At 39.9% G+C, this 21,481-nt stretch overlaps 1 protein-coding gene across 7 annotated transcripts in view; it reads left to right on the top strand.

The window, feature by feature from the left end:
• Positions 1–21,481, top strand: part of LRRC7 (leucine rich repeat containing 7) — a 178,057-nt gene that overhangs the window by 136,318 nt on the left and 20,258 nt on the right. For 5 of the 7 annotated variants that reach the window (XM_052800648.1, XM_052800645.1, XM_052800647.1 and 2 more), the window contains 7 exons: positions 1,584–1,683; positions 2,439–2,563; positions 7,687–7,887; positions 16,270–16,381; positions 16,604–16,784; positions 17,767–19,444; positions 21,237–21,386. In XM_052800648.1, the coding sequence (XP_052656608.1) occupies positions 1,584–1,683; positions 2,439–2,563; positions 7,687–7,887; positions 16,270–16,381; positions 16,604–16,784; positions 17,767–19,444; positions 21,237–21,386 (2,547 nt within the window). Of the gene's footprint in view, positions 1–1,583; positions 1,684–2,438; positions 2,564–7,686; positions 7,888–14,219; positions 14,343–16,269; positions 16,382–16,603; positions 16,785–17,766; positions 19,445–21,236; positions 21,387–21,481 lie in introns of all 7 variants that reach the window. The other 2 variants (XM_052800651.1, XM_052800646.1) reach the window with 2 other exon arrangements.

Below are 21,481 nucleotides of genomic sequence, written 5' to 3' on the forward strand. Positions count from 1 at the left end.
GCTTCCATTCCTGCATATTTTAAACTCCATTAAAGTCAGTGGGAGTTTAAACATGCACAAGAACTCTTAGTCTTGTTTTGGAGAAAACTCTCATTTAAGTTCCTTTTAAATTTAAGTATGCCTTTGTTCCAAGGAGATTGATTTCACTACTGTATGTTCTTTAGGATTCTATTTTAAAACAAATTATCTAACATCAACACTGAGAAATGTAACAGTTCAACCAGCATCTCAGCACTAAAATAAGTCTCGATCCTTTCCAGGATTGGTGGATAGAGTAATTTTGCACTTCCATAATTTAAATGGAGAAAAACTCAATATGTACAAAGTTAGAAACATTCGACATACCTAACAATTTTTAATAATCTCAGTAAATTCTCATTATCTCATCTTTCTCCCTTTGCAATAATGCCTATGGTCAGATATTACACCTCTTTAACTGAAGTTGATGAACATAATTCTTCAGGGGCCAATTATCATGCTACTGTAAATTAATCCATCCTTTTATCCATATGAAAAAGCCACAGCTGTCTGTCTGCAGGAGATCCTGTGTGTACGCATGTGCTGAGCACTGCTGGTTGCGGAACCGCTCAGAGCAGAGCCTGTGCCTGTCCATGGGGCACGGCACGGCAGACAGGGCTGTTTCTTTGTCAAGATGTCAGATAAAATTCCTGCTGCCTCCTGGCCAGTGCGTACCATTCAGCCGTGCCCTCAAATCATAGCAAAGCCAAATGCAATGCAGTCAAAAGATTTACATTAGTACATGCTTATTGCACTGCTCCTTAAATGTACTTTTTACTTCTATAGTTAAGCAAAAAATATTAAAGCTGAAGGGAGGGGAGACTAAGTGGGAGGGATAATAGAAAATTATGAGTACATTTTAATGTGTTAAATTAGGATTCTCATTTTTTTCACTCTAATTTCCACTAAAAAAAATTGCATGACTTCTCAGCCCACCCACAGAACATACACTTCCTTTTAAATACACAATATTTTTTCAGCATTTTGATTTTTCTATGGTGTAGCATAGATTAATTTCTATTCTATGAACTATGACAGTCACTCCTACATGCTGCATTAGAGCAAAGCAATAATAAAAAATAATCAATTTAAGTAAAACACAACAGTAACATCTGAATATTCAGAGTGCCTCTATGTAAATTCTCCAGTATCTTTCACCAGGTTTACCCTCAGATGAACTAATAACTGTCGTGAACTTCCTCCTCGTTAGCTCTAGCTTAAAATAGATCACAGCCATAATGTGGGTGTTTTAACTGTGTAGTTGCAGCTCTGTTCTGCTGATCCTTTAGCTTCCTCGCTGGTATGACTCTGAACATGCAGTCAGTATTTCTGATATTTAGTGTTCTTCTGTTGATCCTGGTAGGAATTACAGGAATTACAGAAGTAAGGAGTGGGAGATGAGGCATTTCCACCAGATTAATACTTGGTTTAGTCCATAGAGAAGTTTATTTTCATACAGAACTTTAGTTAATCTTGTATTTTCTATTTATCAAATGCTAAAATCCCATCTCAGTTAACACGCATGCTCTGAGTTAACAGTTCTTTGTTTTGCCTTTCCTGTGCAGTCCAAGGCTCTCATTCCACTGCAAACTGAGGCTCACCCAGAAACAAAGCAGAGAGTACTGACTAACTACATGTTTCCCCAGCAACCCCGCAGTGATGAAGGTAAAATGCCATCAGCAGTTCCTACAAAGGCAGGAACAGTGCTTGTTTATAGTTGAGAAAGAAACAGAGGGAGGGAGAGGAAGGTGTTTCAGATGTGGTTGTGTGCGAGCGTCTATTCTGACATGTAAAGCCAGTAATGCACACATAACAATCTATATTTTGTCATACACGAAGGAATCCTGTTTACAAATCCATTATTATCAGGCCATCAGATTTACACTTTTTAAACTTTAAACACTTTTTTACTTTCAGAAGAATGGCTTTGTATAAACAATTTGAACCTGGAAATTGAGTGTGTGTGGGACAGAAATTCTAGGATATACCTTGCTGCCATGTGCACAGGCTGTTGGCCAGAGCCAGCTCAACCTGCAGAGACACTGGACCCATCTGTGAGAGCTGGGGGGTGGGCCAGCTCCTAGACATGTGAGGTTCTGAGCTCTGAGCCTGACAGAATTGAGGGTTTGGCTCCTCACATAGCTACGTTAAGTTAGAGAGTTTTCATACTCCCACTCTGCTCCAGATCTGCCCCGAAACCCCATTGCTTCCCATCACTCTCACTTCAGTTTTAATATTAAACTCTGTTTGTAATGGTTTATCAGTTACTACTCTCATTGCCCGCCCCCCCAACAGTTTTAAAACAATAACCCAAGATTACAGGATCAACTAAGAACATGTCTTTTTCGATCATTTCCAGTCTTCTGCTGGGTGCACTAATTCTTTCTTCTTGTGCATTGCTGTTTGCAATTTAACTGTAGATTTCCAGTCAGACAGTGATAGTTTTAACCCTACTTTATGGGAGGAGCAGAGACAGCAACGTATGACTGTTGCCTTTGAATTTGAAGAAAAAAAGGAAGAGGAGGAAAATGCAGGGAAAGTTAAGGTAAGTTCTATTTGATTTATTCTGGTATTCACGTGTTATGGACAGGGTCCAATTTACAGATCTTGAATTGAACTATTTTTGTGTTCTAAATACCCAGAAAGTACTCGTCACCATGTTTCAAGTAGAGCAGTTGAGGAAGAATAGCATATCTGTTCTCCCTGAAGTACACATTACCAATTTCTGCTTTTGCAATTGTTGTCTAGACAGCAAAACATTTGATTTCATAAGTCAGTTCAGGCCCATAACCCTAATGTCAGGTTCCTACTGTGTTAGGTGTTCTGTCACAAAGACAAAATTAACACAAAATATTGGGAGACTTAGAATTAATGCCCAACCACCTAGTTCTTTAGAAATATTTAGATCACATAGGGGATTCCATATTCCTCTCAAAGTGGAAGTCAACGAGAGCTTTGCAGCTTCATGGAATTACACAGGAATGTGCAGTGGAGAGGGCATCTCTCATCAATTTTGTAACCTACCAAAAATAAAGATCAGAACATGAATATCCTCCCCCAGTTATGTGAAATTAATATAATTCCAGAGTTTTCAAGTGAGTCCTTAATCGGTTACATTGTTAGAAGGATATTGTCAGGACCATCTATGTTTATGTGGCATGGAAATTTCTATTTCTTGAATAATATAAAGGAATTACCCCAGATCAAACACTTAAACACTGCAAATTTTTAACTGTGGTAGGATACCCAACGTAAAATGTATTGCCAGAGAAAAATCATATGAGGAGATTTAAATATTTTACTTTTAAAATTAACGATACTATTATTAATAGCTATTTAACATTCCATTGAGGTCATCTTGGAAATTTTGGATTTTTCTTTTTAATATTTTTCCCAATTAGGAATTTTCATCTAATTCTTGTAACCAGAGATAAGGGACTCTTCTGCTTTAGTAAAACAGAAAATTAAGTAAAAAGCAACATTTGCCTCACAATAAATAGATTAAACTGAAATTTTACCCCAGACAAATTGCAGGTTTATGGGTCATATATGGAAAACAGAGCATCTGGGAGTGTTTTCTGTTTTTCCACCACTTCTTAGCAGAATTTTAACTGTGGGTAATATGGCTGTCCAAATGTGCAAAACAATTGAAATATTAACAGAGAAATAGGTATCAACTTCTAAGATCATAGAAGAATTTAATTGTATTATAAGTTATTTGCAAGCATCAACTATTGAAATGTAATATATGAATTATATCACTTAGCCATTTTGGTTTTAATATATTTCAGAACACTATGAATGACTGAAACAAATGTTTCCTTTGAGTAAACTATTCTTGTAGAAAAAAATAAATCCTTCACCCACTGAATGCTGCTCCTGTACTTCAGTTCAAATGCTGCCATCTGCTGTATGGAAAACGGGGAGGCAAACACAGCCGAGACACAGTACCACATTTTCAGGTTTCCTAGAAACAGCACTTAACAAAAATAGCTGGCCCGTGCCCATGCTGTGAGCAGATGTCTCTGCATGGTGTGATCCCAGGCCCCGGCGCTCCGCACCAGAGCTGTTCAGGATGCAATGGATGCTCTGGTTGCAGTGCTTCTTACCTGGGCTATTTGCTCATCCCTGGCAGCTGCTGCCAAACTCATGGTCTGTGGAGCAGAGTCTGCGTTCCCAGAGGTGTGCATTGGTCAGCTGCAGTCTCAGCCCAGTTGCAGCAGAACGTGAGATGGGCAGCCTGCGGCCAGTCGTGCTGCCAGCGGACAAGTGGTTTGTACCATGTGGGTGATTCATATCCCACAGGGCTGCGCCTCTCCGTAACGTTTTGGCTTGGCCATCTGAAGGTCACGACAGTCTTTACCCTTTGTGTCACTGCTCTTTAGTTGTGGAAGGGTCCAACACTAAAATATATTTCCTGGAGTTCTTTCTTACCTGTTTTCCCTCTCATCCGTAGAGAGTGGGTATAAACCAATATTGTAGTACATGAGTCTGTTTCTGCATGAGATTCCTCTATTCCCATATACAATCCAATGTTCCTCTCCTCCATAATGATCCTAACGTCTTCTCATCAGACCAAAACACTAAATTTTGCAGCTGATGCTATAGTTGTTGCTTATATGGAGAATTATTAAATGAAAAGCTAAGCAGGGAGCTAGGAGCTGATCAGATACTTCCTCCAGTCTGTGTACCTTGAAGAGAGCATCTCTCCTCTCTTGTATCTCGCTGTGTGTACACGAGATACCCATAAATACCCGTAGCTTGTAAAAACTGAAAGTAGAGAAATAATACTGTTCAAACCTGGGAAATCTTGCCAGGCTGTGAAAGGAAAAGATTTCCCACTGAAGGTGTGTGTGGGTTTTTCCCTATCGTGGAAAACGGCCTTTTTGCCCAAGCCATGAAATAATTAGCTCAAATTCAATTACTATTCAGAAGATAGAAATTCTTATTTGCATCCTTCTGGTATGTCTGTGCTCTTTCCCAGTAATGCCAATTCATCTCTACATATGACTGACCATAAAAGTGTTGTAAAGAGTTATTTCACTGAACTGTTCACCAGACTGTGTTTAGAAGCATGCACATGAACTAAAAGCTAATTGCTGGAACCTTTTGAGAACTTAGTGTGTGTCACTCCATCCATGTGTTGCAATAGGTCTCAAGGAGGTTGTAACATGTACGTTTTTAGCAGTTTCACCAGACCTTTATAGGATGAATTTGAAGGTTAACTTAAATTATCAATAGGCAGTAACCACAAACATTGGTAGCGTTTTATAAAAGCATACATAGTTTTCACTTTTTATCTTTCATAGTTAAAACTGAACTCTCAGCCAACTATATGTTAAAATAGATTTGGTAATTGAAATTGTTCAATAACTTCTTCCATCAAGAATTTTAACTTTGAAAATTCTTTTTTCAGGGTCATGCTACTTTTGATGTAGCCTTAAAGATAAAAGAATTGTATCAACAGGGAGTACAGTGTTCCTCTGTAATGATAAATCTAAATCAGTGGTGAAAATACCTGCATTCTAGTGGGTATCACCTATCACAGCTGCCAGTATATTTACTGTTTAATATTAATGCTCACAGTGATATGAAACTCTTGCTGAAATCCCTGTTTATGACTTGTGTATCTCATGAAAGTCTTTCAGTTAATTTTTCCCTGACTAGTACTTACTGAGGATTTGCTGTATGACTTGACTTTTAGCTGTTTGTCTGTAGACCTCACACCTAAATCATGGTCTGAATTTTGTGAAAAAGCAATTGCCTAATTAGGCCACATCTAAATACGATTTCTTTCAACCGTAAATCAACCAGAGCTTTAGTAATGCTTTACAGACTTAATTTATTTTTTTTCTGTTGAAATTCTTTATTAACATATGACATCATAGTCATACATTTTAACGTTTTATGTTAAAGTCATGTCAGAATCTATTATCTGTAATGTTTATTCTATTGTGGTTCAGAACTGTATGCTAGTATTTCATATAGTTTTATTTTCCAAATCGATCATGCTTTTGATTCTAAAACATTCCTATTGACAGACCATATTCATTTGAATACAAAATTACATTTTTCCTACTCGTTAGGAATTTAAAATTCAACAGCTCTAATAGTGAGCTATTAAAAGTAAGCTTCCTTTGCTTACCTCACATACCCAATGAGGTAAAAGCTTCTTTGTGGTAAATGCTTCCAAATACTTTTCACATGGTAAATGTGGAGTAATTTCAAATTTCACAGCCTCGTAATCGGGAACAGTTATCCTGACATGCACAGCTTGCACTGGGAGCTGTAATTTACTCCCCTGAAGGATTTTTTCGCATTTCCACCCCGAATTCAGGCCCAAAGAGAGTGGCAGGCTCAGCTAGCACCTTCTGCATTTCAGCCGAGTGCGTTTGGTGGCTGTTACGTGCACCCAGCGGTGGGCTTGCTGCTCCGCAGGGCGTGCTTTCTGGTTCCCCTTGTGAGTCCCAAGTTCGGTGCTTGAGCCACAACCGTCTTTCACAGCTGGGACAATGGCGGTGGCATAGGGCAGGTTTGCAGCGCGAAGGATGGAGCACGGAGGGCAGGAGACGCTCTGTGGAGGAGAGGGCCCTGTGCTGAGAGGGAAGCATCTGCCAGCGGCTGGGCTCACGGGACAGACCTACAAGCTGCCCACACTCTGCACAGCCCAAGCAGCCTTGCCGAGGTCGTGCTTTGGATGCACACCAGTTTCCTCAGCATCTCTTCTCATGGTGTGGTGTGATGTTCAGCAGACAAAATGTGTAACACAGAGGGCGAGGTATAAGGAGAGGTCAGCATCATTTATGTCGTCTTTCCTGCTTGGATCATTCCTGATGCGGTCATTTGCTGCACCATCTCCTCAGAGCGATTTGCTGGTAGTGTGAAGTCTTGCCAGATGACGGGGGGTGATGTCATCCATGAGCCTTCTCAGCCACTCTTCCCCTTTCATGCAACCCTGAGATTTTGTAGAATTGTCTTCAAATTAGGATTGCTTTGGACTTGGGAAATAGAATGTTTCTCTACTTCTGAGCGATAAACATTATAAACTTAAAATGTGGAGCTTTCTAGAAAATCTGTGGGTCGGTCTGTCAGCTAAAAGTACTGTTCAGTGTGACTTAGGGTGACTTTTCTGTAGTGGTTTGAGTCTGTTTTCCTGTATTTTCTGTATAAGAAAAGAGTAAGATAACTTGAGCGCATGTTTGTACATTATACATCTCAAAGAGCAAATAGGTCCCAGTAGATCAGATTCTGTGCTCAGCTGCCATAGATAATTCAGATTAATTCAGTACACTGAACATAGCTAAATTAATTCTGCATTTACACCAGTGTTGTTCTGAAAAAGTGTGATTTAATATGTCAGTACTCTCAAGCAAAGTGTAGAATTAAAATACAATACTCTCACAGGGTAAAAGATAGGCTTATAGGGAACCATTCCCATCCATTATTTTATGTCACTGAAATTCCATTATAAGAAGACATAGGGTAACTGAGAGCAAATTTCGGTCCAAAAAATCCATGAAGATATAGCTATATGTAACACATTACCTCAAATAGATTAATTAAAAATTTGAGGAATTTGCGCTTAGCCATAGTACTGTAATCATGGTTTTAGTTTGCATGCTGTTTTCATTTTGTATTTGTGCTTTAATTCTTTTTATGAATGTTCAGGTTGAAATAAATCTAAAACGTTATCCCACTCCATACCCTGAGGATTTAAAGAATATGGTAAAATCAGTTCAAAATCTGGTGGGCAAAACAAGCCATGGAGTACGGCCTGAGAACTCAACACCAACTGCGAACAGTGAACAAACTGTGAAAGAAAAGTATGAGCACAAGTGGCCCATGGCACCAAAGGAGATTTCAGTGGAGGTAATGTAAAAGGATCGTTGTTCCTCTCAAGAGTTCAAGATGGGGTTTTAACATAACTCCATCAAATGATGTTCTGCATCTGCTGTGAACTTCATACCTAATAGTTTCTAGTTTCATTCCATAAAGTTAATTTAGTTTTATATTGAGTTGCTGTTTTTCCCAATACTAATGAGTTTATCAGACTGAATTTTTGGTTTTAAATCTACCTAAATCTGAATTTTGGTATTGATATATACAAGCACTCTCCTAAATTTTGATGATATGAGAGACTTGCGTATTAGCAGGTGAATGGACCTGATCGTGATTTACATCTCAGACTTAAGTAAGTGTATTTCTGCATCAAGTATGTTAATGACAAATCAGTTTGTTCTGTCTGACCCTACTATGCCATTAGATTCTGCTTCTTCTATTCACATGTCATGTAGTAGATAGCCAATTAACCTTGTCAAAAGTTAATGAAGTCAGCAGGAGTGCTTCTTTGACTGCAGGGAACTTTAGATCAGGCACCCCCTGAAAGCGACTTACAGTGAGGTGCAGAATCTAGCCCTTAATATGTTTGCCAGAAGTGGATGAGTATGCATAGTAACAAAGTCTTCTATTCTAACATGAATACAGTCACTGAAAGGTGAATTCCTAAATACTGCAGTCTTGTGCAAAGCTGTTACAAATAGCTGAAGCTTGATCTCAGAGGGCATCTACTCATTAACATTCACACTAACAACTTACTTTGTGCAGGCACAACTTATAAATAAGGGAAATGTCTTACCCTGGCAATATGTACTGATAGTTTATAAGCTCAGACAGGTCAACAAGAATACCAGCATTCTTGAAAATCTTTATGAAGTCTTAATGTTCAAAAGAAATAAATGAGGAAAAGAAAATTATCACATTATCTTTTCACTCCTTTGTTATTTAAACATTATGATAAATTCATTGTCCTTGAAATATCCCTGTCTCTGGCTAGTCATGTATGATGAATTTTTCTTCCTCAATTTTCCGTATCCTTAACACAGATTGGCTATTCTTACATATTCAACAGTCACTGTATCTGCTCTGTCAGTACTGTGTCTTTTATTTACAGTTAAACGTTTTCATTTCTTAAAAAAAAAACTAACCCGAAGTTTTCTCTTAAGATGGCTTCAGAAGACTTCAAATCTAGTCACAGTTTCGATTAGTACTTCAAACTAAAATATTCAAGTTAAATCAATCATGTTTTTATCTAAATCTGAAATCTTAAATTCCACCATTATTCCTTTTTACTCATTAAATTCTTCCTTACTGTGTAAGTCTGGCCTTTGAACCAACTTAGGTCTTGTGGCATGAGTACTGACATGTTCTGCTGTTGTTGCTGAATACATACAATTTATTTTGTATCATCTAGTTTTTGAACTTGAATATACTTAATAGCTTTCTGCGGGTTTTAATTATCTATACTGTGAACACACACATATATTATCTATCTGGAATTTGAATCAATGTTGTCTGACAAAGACATTAGGTGTTTGGTCTTGTGGCGGTGTCTGGTGACACAGGCTTCAGAAATAGGTGGCTATACTGGTTTAGTTGCTGTTAAACTAAATGTGAAGTTGTTAAACTAAAATGTTAACATCCCAGTTAACCAAGCTACAGCAGAGAGTCCTGTGATTATGCAGAGCCCAGTGAAGCCTCCATTATGGAGGTGTAAGGAAAGAGTAAATGGCAGCAACACCATAAAATACTACAGTTGCTCTGAAATGCTGTGTGACCACATACTGTGTTCTAACATAGAAAAAGATGAAGAAAAATTTCATTCTTTGATAAAAATGCATTCACTTTTTCAACAGAAAAATAATCACATCTAGTTTTTCTGTGAATGTACATGAACGGTTAATTGCATGAGTATCACAAAAAGCATTCTATAAAAATAGTTGAAGTGGTGAAGGCCCTGCGGTAATTCCTGAAGTGCAATTAAATAATGTGATTGCAATTTCCTAGTTAATTTTCTAGTTAATTTTCTACCACAAGCAACTGATGTGAGTGCACAACTATTTCCATCATATCAGTGAAGATATATTTTTCATCTTCCGTTATTATAATAGTGAAGATGGTGGAACTTTTTCAGATTTTAACTTCCCTAGTATTTAGTCCAGACTAGTAACACAACTATCTTGTCAACTAAAGAAAAGAAAAAAAGTGTTCTTGTCATTCATACAAATACTGACACTGGGAAGATTTTATGGCTGTAAAGCAGGATGATGTATACATTTTCCTCTCTTTGGCTTCCTGCATGAAGATAAAGAAGAGGTATGGGAAACTGTAGAAAAAGTGTAAATGATTTTGTGAATAATATTGGTACGATTTCAGTTGTAAGAGATTAAATAAAACAGAATTGAGCTCCATTTTCTTTTCAGATAATTAGGAAACATGATCTCAAGCCTCAAGTTAAAATACAGTTTGAAAATGCAGATGTGTTCTGATATAGATTTAGACTGAAGACAGTTTCTAATAACAAAGTAATTTAATTTCAGGTGCAATGCTGACTTTTTCATCCTCAGAGGCCAGATAAGCTGGTTTCTTTTCTGATCTCTTTTGGGTTTTCTTGCAATTAATTTACACATGTCTCTTCACAAAACTGTTTCTAAATAATTAAAGGGAGCATCTAAAATGAGTAACAAGCTACATTTCAAATCCCCTGTATCATCCTCCACCTTCAGTTATAATAAGCAAGCAATTCCTTAATTAATCATCAATTAAAATAAACCTCTTCGTTGTCCTAAGTGATTTGAAAGATGTGCATTTTGGACAGAAAGAAGTCTAGGATAACTTAGTGTATTGTGCAGCCTTTCCATGAGAAACAATGAGAAATACCACAAATCAGCAATTAAGACCTTTATAGTTAATATTCTTGATATGTATGGATTGATGAATAAACTGGAAATACTTCTATATAACTCTCAGCTTTGGATTAAAAAAAAGTCTTTTCTAGTCCAACCTACAGCATTCCATTCTCTGTGTTAATTTCTAGCAGGTTTATTAATACTGGTTAAAAAGGAGAGCTTGTTATTCTTTGAGTGATCTGATGCAGATGCAGGTGCTAGTGCTAACAGCTAGAAAAGTACCACCTCAGCTGTATTGGATCTTCTGAGACTTTCATCTCATCTCTGTCAAAATAAGACCTCAATCCTTTTAACTTCTGACTTTGTTACTGTGCGGGTTTGGGTTGTGGGGGGGGGTTGGGGGTTGTGGGGGTAGAGAAGAGTGTTCTTTTTGTTTTGTTTTTCATGCAAGTTTCCGAGACTGTCTTAAAAGATCATGTTGCCTTTCCAGGAAAACTTACACCCTTTTATGTCCCCCAGGATGCCTGGCTTCAATTGATTCAGTTGACGTGTCTATTGTGGGAGCTCTTTTCCACTAATGAGATGCACAATGATAGTCTCCTGATTGGGAGAGGAATATATGCTAAAGATCTTTGGTTTGTATCTGCTTCAAGCCCATACCTTGATAAGCTCTTTGCAACAGAATTACCTATATTTTACCAGGAGTCAGAAATATCTTCATTAAAGAGTTTTTGGTTTCTCCATGGCACAGAAGATCTTTACTGAGGTATTGACCTTGGTACCTTCTTGTCAAAGGAGAAAGGAGGTAATGATTTACTCATCTGGAGGTCTGACTCACAAGAGACCTTTCTTCAGATAGGATGTCAAATGTCTTAAAGTTCATTTTGAGTTACTTTGACTTCTGCCTGACCTTATCTAAGTGTCTGGATTGGAGGGGCATTATTCAGGGCTGCCTCCAAGATAAAACCTACCTGCCATAAAATCAGCCCTGGACATGGCTTGACCCTTGGAGGCTACTGCTCTGTCTGTCCCCACCTGCATGAGGACTCAGGAGGTGCAGTATTACATGTCTGGACATGGCACTCTGTACAATCTCATATACACGGGGCATGTAAGCCTGGTTTATGTTTGATGGACCATGAAGGGACTTTTTTGCAAAAGGCCCGAGACTCTCTCTGTTGGCAGCAACCTCGGTGAGATGTATGCAATTGGGTGCGTATCCGTCTAGATAGAGAGCAACAGAAGCTTGTTTCCTCCAGAGGTGGGAGAGCACAGAGAGTGCAATTCACATATCAGGGTGTCGTAACTCAGGGCAGTACTGAGACTTCTGTCCTCACATGGAAGACCATGTACAGAGCTGGACAAGAGCCTCTCCCTGGTTTATAACTGAGGATGATGCTAGAAGGTCTCCCAGCCTCTGCAGTACATGACTGACAACTGGTTGGATAAGGATCTGCAGTTTATCTTTGCAGAATCCTGACCATGTCAGCTAACAGGCTTAACCATATGAGATTAAACTACTGGAAATGGAAATTTTCATTCTGAAATACATCTTTGTAGACTGGGGATCTGTAACTTTGATTTCTTTGGTGATAGGTAGTTCTGGTCAGTTCTTGGATGCATCCCCTTGGCTGTGTTTCTGAGCCCCTGACTAGGCAAGGTTAATGTTTGCATTCCTCCAACTGCTTGCCCGTCCACTGGACTGCAAGGCAAAGAGACACATGGCAGAAACAATCATTATGCCCTACCTGCAGATGACAACTTTTTTCAAGGATCTACTACATCTTTCCATGTGGAGTCCCAAAAACTACCTCTGCCCCACGCTGTTCCTCATGTATTTATGTCTGCTTTTAAAGCTCTATCATATGTCTGAGATTGCCTGCTGGAACTGAAAAGGTGAGAGCTCATTTCATTAGTGCCGTAACGTTGTGCTGGCTGCTGTATCACTTCTGCAGGTAGGAATTGTATTGGCTTTCCTTCATTCTCCCACTTTCAGATTCCATATCCGCATTCAGAAGTTTTCTTTTCACTGGTTCAGTTATATCTTGTATTAACATACTGTTTCAGACAACGTTCAGATCTAACGGCTACTGAAACTGGCCTTTCTGGAAGCTGCCAATGCAGCCAGAAGAGTGAGAGAGATTTAGAAAGATCCTCCACCCTGCTTTCTTCTGGGATAATCCCGTGTTTTGGGGTGACTCTTAGTGCATTCCTGGATTGGTGGCTGAATTTTGTTTAGAATAGTCTGCTAATTACTAGCTTAGACAGCAAAATATCCAGAGCTGTGACTGCCTTTTACATGCTGAGCTTCAGATAGAATTTGTTTTGTGATTTTGTCCGGAGAAGACTATTTAGTGGGACTTTGAAACTATCAACATACAGGGCTGAGAGGTGGAAGTACTGCCATTTTCTGTGCAGAGACTGTAACGTGGATAGGTGGCTCAGTGAGGCTTTGTTACAAAACCGCACCACTAACTGTGGTTCTCAGGAAAGAAGCCTATGCCTCAGGTAGTCTTGTTTGTATCTAGGGATATTCTGATAGCTATCTGGTTGCATTTGTTCCTAGACTTTCTGTGATCTCCTTTTTTTTTTTTTTCATTAAAGTTTTAGTAAAACTGGACTCTGGACTGAGTAACATTTGCCTGAATCCCTTTATTTCTGTGCTTCTCCAGTTCTTTATAGCCAGTTTGTCATTCTTCAGGTTGACCTAGCGTTCTCCAGCTTAGAAGTGCTGCCAACCCTCTACGTATACATAGTCGTTCCTTGGAATAGATCTATCATTGATGGTCACGCATTCCTCTGCCTTGTGTGTGCTGTGTCTGCCCAGAGTGCCAGTCTGCTCTATTTGGAGGTTTTATATTCTTTGCAAGCAGACTCTAGGAGTTAGGTTATTTTAAATATTCTCTCCCTCCAGATTATAATTTAATGTTCTTATGTTGTCAGCATGAATAATTGGTGATATTTTTCTTTCCCCACTTATTTTAATGGGTTTTACCATGTATTTTCTCTTGGGAAACAGCTCACCATATTCTTCTGTCCTCTACCTATATCTTTCTCTGGTTAGTCCTGAGGAATAAGTTCCGACACAACACAATTGCATTTATCTCTTCCCTTTGTTCTTGCAATTGGTCCCATTAATAATACTTTTTTTTTTTTTCTATTAGTTACCTTTTTGTTCTTGGGCTTGTAAGAAAAAAGGACCTATTAAACAGAGTAGAATTAAATGGAATATGACTTTGGTTTTTTACAATATATTTCACTCTCATGGCATATTCACAAATGCCAGACTAGTTCTTTCAAAAGTGTATTGATTTTTGTTGGAATAGCTGGACTAGGGGCTAAAAAGACAAAAAAAGAATATAACATAGAAAACTTCATGGAACATGCACCTGACAAAAACCTGTGTTCATCATTCTGTCAAAAATGGAACTGCTGGTTCTTCCTATCTCACAGCAAGTAGTTTTATTTTAAGCGTATAAGTTTTGGAAGTTTCATGGCACAATATTGGGATTCTAGGTTCAAGATAGAGAAAATAAAGAATTCCAAAAGGGTCACCTGTCTGATACAGACAACACTCAGAAATCAACTCTGGAAATCCCAGACAGGAAGGAGAAAGAGGAGCATACAAAAAGCTCAGAGGTACAAGAAGAAACTTAACATGCACCATGCTTCAAAGGTGGAGAATTTCACACTCTGTGAATGCTGTGCACTTTTTGATTTCTCAAAAAATGGTTTTGCATAAGTTTGTTACACCGCACTAGAAGATGATTGTGCTGCACTGGAAAAATGCTGTTGCACTATTGTTAGCTTCAAGTTGTATGTACATCACTACTGCTATGTGAGAACTACCATACACGACAAGGGATCTCTGCATGTGAAAGTAGTTTAAAGTCTTGAATATATTACACCATGTAAGAATCAGTATGTAGCTATATTTGCTTAAATGTTAGCGCCGAGGGGGTTAATTAAAGGGGCTGTGATGATACCTGTTCTTTGCTCTTCTGGTATGGTACTACCTCCTGTAGAACACCAAATGCAGAAGGGTTATAATATCTGTTGTACAAATATATTCTTCAAGGATAAATCACATGGCAAATGCTTCTACAAATGTCTGTTTCCACTGTTAGTACAAAAAGTAGTTAATGGAGAGTAAACCTCTGAAAATTTTGTCCTTACGAGTAAAAGCAAGTACATTTTAGAAATATTGTAGCATTTTACATTTTAAGAATGTGGTTTTGGTTTTGGTACTCCCATTTTAAATAGTTTCTCTAAATATTACATCTCTTTCCTTTATTGACTTCACTCTGCAAAATCATTGGAGTACCTTTAACAACAAAATGTCAGGGTACACAGATCCTCATAGTGTCTCCATTAGTGTAAGTTCCCTCCTCAGTATATTTCTCCTAACCATTTCCTTCCTCATTTATACTACTAATTATTGATTTTCTCTTAATACCTCTCCAAAGCTTCCTCTTTTTTACTAGATACTCTCCTTCTCCAATTTCCATCCTCTTTATGAAATCACAACTCATCCTCTCACTTCTGAGATGATGCGTGTTTCTGTACCCCTCCCCACAAGGATCTTGACTGGCCTTGGCACAACTTTCCAGTGTTGCCATGCCCATCTCCACCTGTTCCCTTTCCATTACATTTCCCTGAGCCCATGCACCAACACCCACAAAGTGGCTTTCCCATATTGCTTGTTCTTCCAGCTCCCTTTCCTTAAGTCCCCTCCTGAGGGCAGGGTTACCAGTATCATTCCTCCAGTAAGTGTCATCCCCTACCCTATCTCCCCAAGACTCCTATCTTCAGGTCAGCGTCTTTCTCATTTCTGAATTTCTTCCAGGGATATGAAATGCCATGGATTCCCTGTTTGTGGCTTCATTCCCTTCTAACTACCCTATGAGCCTAATTTAAATGCCCTAATTTAAAATAGCTCTTTCTAAGACTACATCTCACTTTCTTTCCACTTTTTAACTCATGTTATTTTCAGTATATGTCCTGTTGCTGGCTAGAACAGCAAAGCAGTTTTGCAGGGCAGTCTTTGAAGGTCAAGATTTGCTGAACTCTCAATGAGAAGTTTATGAAATCTGAATCATTTTAATTTAGCAAAAAATTCTTTAGAGGCAAAGTCATATTAATTAAATATAGCTATATGGACAGTTGAATCTGTCAAAGGACTAGTGCCATGAATAAATGAATGAGGAATACTTACTCCTGAAATAAGAAGTAATTGTTTATTCTACATTTTTATTTATTTCTACTGGTAGCTTGCATTTTTGTGACCTTCATCAAAAATGTTTACATGGCCTTGATGTATCGTGCAAGTTCCATCTGTTTTGTCCACATTTTCAGAATGAACACATCAACATAATTTTTATAAGTATTTATGTAGGACTAATTAGAATTTTCAGCTGACAAATCAGCATGATTAGACACACTACCCATATGGTGGGGTTTTGGTGTGTTGTCACATTCATGGAAAGAAGGCGGTGAAATGTTTGTTCGTTGCAGTTTGAAGTGGATTCTGTTTCCTATGTTTACTCTACATTATTATATTCCTCAGGATGCCTTTGGACATCCTGCCAGTGAGATGAGGATAGGGGAACTTCGTCCTTCCATGCCAGAGACTCCGTTGTACCCACCCAAACTTGTTCTTCTGGGTAAAGAGAAGAAAGGTACTAACTTGACTTACAACCTTTTAGATGAAAGCATATGTAATGTACACAGATAGACACATTACTTAAGATGTTCTACACTTCAGTCTGATTTTAAAACATATTACATGCATATTTGTGCACATGTATATATATCCATAGTATCAATTTAAAAATGTATTTTTCTGGAGTTTAGTTTTCAAATACCACGTCCTGAAAACGTTTGCTGTGTTTTGTTTTCAGAATCGACAGATGAGTCTGAAGCAGATAAGATCCATTGTCTGAATAACAGCGTTTCCTCAGGCACTTACTCAGACTATTCCCCTTCCCAGGCTTCCTCAGGGTCCTCCAACGCGCATGTTAAAATGGGGTCCTTGCAGACAACGGCTAAAGAAGCAGTGAATAACTCTTTGTGGGGAAACAGGTGTGATCGTCTTTCTTAACATAGCTTCTGGTTGCCTTTTGTTTTATGTTGTCATATGCATTCAAAGTGATCATATGCTATCTGTTAAGGCATTCAATTAAAAAAATACAACATTTTTACCCCAGTTTTGCAGAGGTGTACATAGCTATTCAAAGCCCAGGCTGTGCAAAGTTGGCCACCCATTCATACTCTATAAATGTCTGTAATTGTACAGCTGGTTTTTCAGCTATGTGCTATAACCATGCATTAAAAGCGCCTAGTAATTGAGCTGCAATAATTCTGCTCTGCGTGGCCCTGAGCTGCAGCTGGCTGTAGTTTAGCATAGATAGCAGAGTGTTATGTCTCTCATATTATTGCTGTCCTGAGCCTCACTCTGCCCTGGACCTCCAAGAACAACACAGTTCTTTTGAAAGTTGTAATTCACGCTAGCCATCAGCAACCTGAAAACACTCTTGTGCCATACCAGGAACACCCTGCCCTGTCTATTCCTGCCATAAGTCACCTAATGGAGTTCCATCCACAGGCTCTTCCCCATTAAAAAGAAGCTGGAGCCTGCTCACTGGAGATGCATAAAATCTTGGTGGTGAGAACATGCACAAACTGAATCTGGTATTTTTGTTTAAAAAAAAACCAATGTAACTGTAAAGAAGCTTCCCTTGCACTCATAAAATATTATTTTTAAAGCAGGAAAATATGTTCAGCTGGATTTATATGAACATGACATTGAGCCGCCCTGGACTTTTGACTGACTCCTCAGTTTCTCTGTGTATGTACTTACAGAATCTGTACTCCAGTGCAAAAAACTGCTGCAGCCATTCACGCCAAACCAGTGGCACAAAGTGGACATCTCGTAGTACAATCCCCAAGGCGGAGTATAGATGGGAGAATATTAAATTGCTTTATAATTGTGTCTTTCTGATGACTGCTTTTGTGCTCTGATAGAGGGCATTTTATCTTGTTTTGTTTTGGTTTGGTTTTGCAGGCTGGCACAGTCATTTCCACAGCCCCTTGAAACAAAGCCATTGCTGAGCCAACGGGAATCCGCGCCGGTGGGGAACCTGCCACAGCGCACCGACAGGCGCCCGCTGAGCGAAACGTTTGCCGACAGCTGGAATGACAGCTCACACTACGATAACACAGGGTTCGTTGCGGAGGAGAGCACGGTGGAGAATCCTAGTGCTAACCCCCTCCTGAGCACGAAATCTAGAAGCACATCTGCACATGGACGCAGGCCGTTGATTAGACAAGACAGGATAGTTGGCATTCCTCTGGAGCTGGAGCAGCCGACGCTCAGAAACACACACGAATCTGAAGTGCCTCCTCCCAATCCTTGGCAAAATTGGACCAGAACCCCTAGTCCTTTTGAAGACAGGACAGCTTTTCCTTCCAAACTGGAAAGCACCCCCACCACCAGCCCTTTGCCTGAGCGGAAAGATCATGTCAAAGAGTCTCCTGAAATGACTAGCACTTTCACCCCAGGAATAGCATGGGAATATCATGATTCAAATGCTAACAGAAGTCTCACAAACGTCTTTTCCCATATCCACTGTCGCCCAGATCCTTCCAAAAGCGTTATTTCGATCAGCAAGAGTACAGAGCGGCTTTCTCCGATGATGAGGGATTTAAAAACTAACAAATTTAAGAAGTCACAAAGTATCGATGAGATAGACATTGGTACATACAAAGTGTATAATATACCCTTAGAAAACTATGCATCTGGTAATGATACTGTAGGAACCCACGAGAGGGTGGACAAGCTCCTGGGCCCGGAGCACGGCATGCTGAGCATGTCCCGCAGCCAGTCGGTCCCCATGCTGGACGACGAGCTGCTGACCTACGGCAGCGTCAAGGTGCAGCCGCAGCAGAAGTCGTCCGTCACGAAGAAAGTCTACCAGTTCGACCAAAGCTTCAACCCACAGGGAGCAGTGGAGGTCACAGCGGAGAAGAGGCTACCGCCGCCTTTCCAGCTCAACCCCGAGTACATTCCCCAGCAGAGTAAAAACCTGCCCCAGGATCTGGTCAGCCCGAGGGCTTACCGCGGCTACCCCCCCGTGGAGCACATGTTCTCCTTCTCCCAGCCATCGGTGAACGAGGAGGCGGTCGGTGCCCCCTTTGCGAGCCAGGGGTCTCGGCCGGGGTTCCTGAGGAGAGCGGATTCGTTGGCCAGTTCCACCGAGATGTCCATGTTCAGGAGAGTCAGTGAGCCCCACGAGCTGCCCCCGAGCGACAGGTATGGCAGGCCTCCGTACCGAGGAGCTGTGGAGCGCCAGAGCAGCATCTCGGTCTCTGAGTCTCAGTTCCTCAAGAGGAACGGCAGGTACGAAGACGAGCATCCTTCCTACCAAGAAGTGAAAGCCCAGACTGGAAGCTTTCCAGTTAAAAACCTTACACAAAGGAGGCCGTTGTCTGCAAGAAGCTACAGTACAGAGAGTTACGGCACATCCCAAACCAGGCCGGTTTCAGCGAGGCCTACAATGGCAGCTCTGCTGGAAAAGATACCGTCAGACTATAACTTGGGTAACTATGGCGACAAGCCTTCCGATAACAGTGATATAAAGACAAGGCCTACCCCTGTGAAGGGAAATGAGAGCTGTGCTAAAATGCCCGCTGACTGGAGACAACAGCTACTTAGACATATAGAAGCTAGAAGGTTAGACAGGGTATGTTTGGCATTTCTCTGCAATTAATGCCTTTAGTTGTGTGTTTCGGTATGTCAAACTATTTGCACGTACAGTGGTAACCACCAGAATTCCCAGTAATGAAATTCTTGCATTGGTGTCAGAGGAACCGACCCGCAAAGGGGTCTGGGGGGGCTCAAAAGCAGCTGGAGTGAGGGGTTCCCGGGTAAATGAGAGTGATAAAGAGTCTCTGCACGAATAACGCACCATGGTGCACTTCACTAATGTAGTAACTGCTGCAGCACTGTCTGAAATAATAAAAAACATAAAAATCTCTCCTTATCAACAGATGTGAACGTGCTGCTGAAGTCCACCACTTCAGTAATGATTTGAGAGCATTAAAAGATGCTGGATACATCTTTGCAGTAGAAAGGCAACAAAGAAAAACATCACAGATAAAGAGTAAAATAATGTATTTTAGCTTTCATATCACTGTTAGTTGAGAGGATTTAAAGGTATCTTTTAACTCTGAAAAATATCACTGAATATACACTGCCACTGTTTTTAACAAGGAATATGATTATTACTCCTTTTAGCTGTAGGAAGTTATGCTTACTTGCCTTCTATACAAAACAGTACAAGTACTATAGTGCATGATTTCAATCATGATCTTGACTAATGACCTACTTCATGAATCGAATTTACTTCATAATCTGAAGTGGTTGTGAAAAATTACTGTCATGAAATGCATAAGTTAGTTTCAAAATGTGTCCATATACCTATTTTACGCTAGATACTCGTGAGTTTGGTGTTAATATATTCAATACCTTCCAGTTGCTCGGATGTGACGCATATTAAAATATCATTAAGGATCAAATGGGTAAACTTTAAAAACTGGCTTGAAGGCTGAAGCTTTTTCCTTACTTCAGCTATTTTCCTTGTGTTGTGTTAAACTGATTGGAAAATACCTAATACCTAGGCAAAATAGTGCACCCCAAGTAGAGACGTTTCTGGTGGAAATAAATACTTCCCAGATGTTGTTTGTTTAAGAAATATCTTTACACTTAGTTTACAAGGTATATTTGCTTAAGAAATACTTAAACTCATGGAAAGCTGACACTGGTGATTTTATCTAGTTAAATTGAGTTCATAGTAATCCCTGCAGGTGCCAGCGAGCTAGTTTCAAGTTGTTTGCAACTTACCATAAGCAAAGCTCTAAGAAGCTGGGCTGTCTGGGGGAGATTTTGCTGATGAGAACGCCTGGGCGCTGCAGCGCAGCACCTGCGCCATGAGAAGACGCTGCCTGTCTGCCCACGGCCGGTGAGATGCCGGTCAGTGCAGGACCTGTGTACCTGCTGTGCTGGGCCCAGCCACAGCTTGTCCCTCGTGGGCAGCTGCTAGCCAGGGAGCGGTCACAAAGGTCGTAAGATGGTGCAGAGCCTTCTTCTATAGGGTTTTTTCCTCTGCCTTTGATGCTCTTTTACACTAGGTACACATTTTCTGGCCCGTCCGTGGTTGCGCAGACGTACCAAAATTTGGCCATATTTGCAAAATAAAGACTTGTACCATGTTATAGACTGCAATTTTCAAACTACAGATAACAACATATTTCATCTGCTGTCAGCGTTGAAGTCTTTTATGGTATCCATTTTATGTATAACTAGCAATGTATTTGCTTCCGTGTGACCCAGTGCATGCATCAAGAAGCTATTATTTCTCGGTACTGTTTGTTTGCTTAAACTAAAACTTTGTGAAATTAACCATATATGTGTGATACTTAATTCAATGAGCATGTGTGTTCATATCCTGTCACGTGGTTGTTTCCTCTACTCAGACCGCTGCTTACAAACACAACACAGTTAGCCTTGGCATGCTGCACTCTGGAGGTTTTTCAGCAATGCATGCCGGCAGAAGCATGACTTTAAACTTGCAGACTAAATCTAAATTTGAAAACCAAATGCTTCAAGAGCTACCTCTACCGAAAGTAAGTATGGGATAGCCAGCATATACCAGCATTACAAAATAAATTAATAATACTCCTTGCTTTTTCCCGGTTTAGCTTTTGCCTATTATTCATGC

Source organism: Harpia harpyja, chromosome 11, assembly GCF_026419915.1.
Source record: "Harpia harpyja isolate bHarHar1 chromosome 11, bHarHar1 primary haplotype, whole genome shotgun sequence".
Taxonomy (NCBI): domain Eukaryota; kingdom Metazoa; phylum Chordata; class Aves; order Accipitriformes; family Accipitridae; genus Harpia; species Harpia harpyja.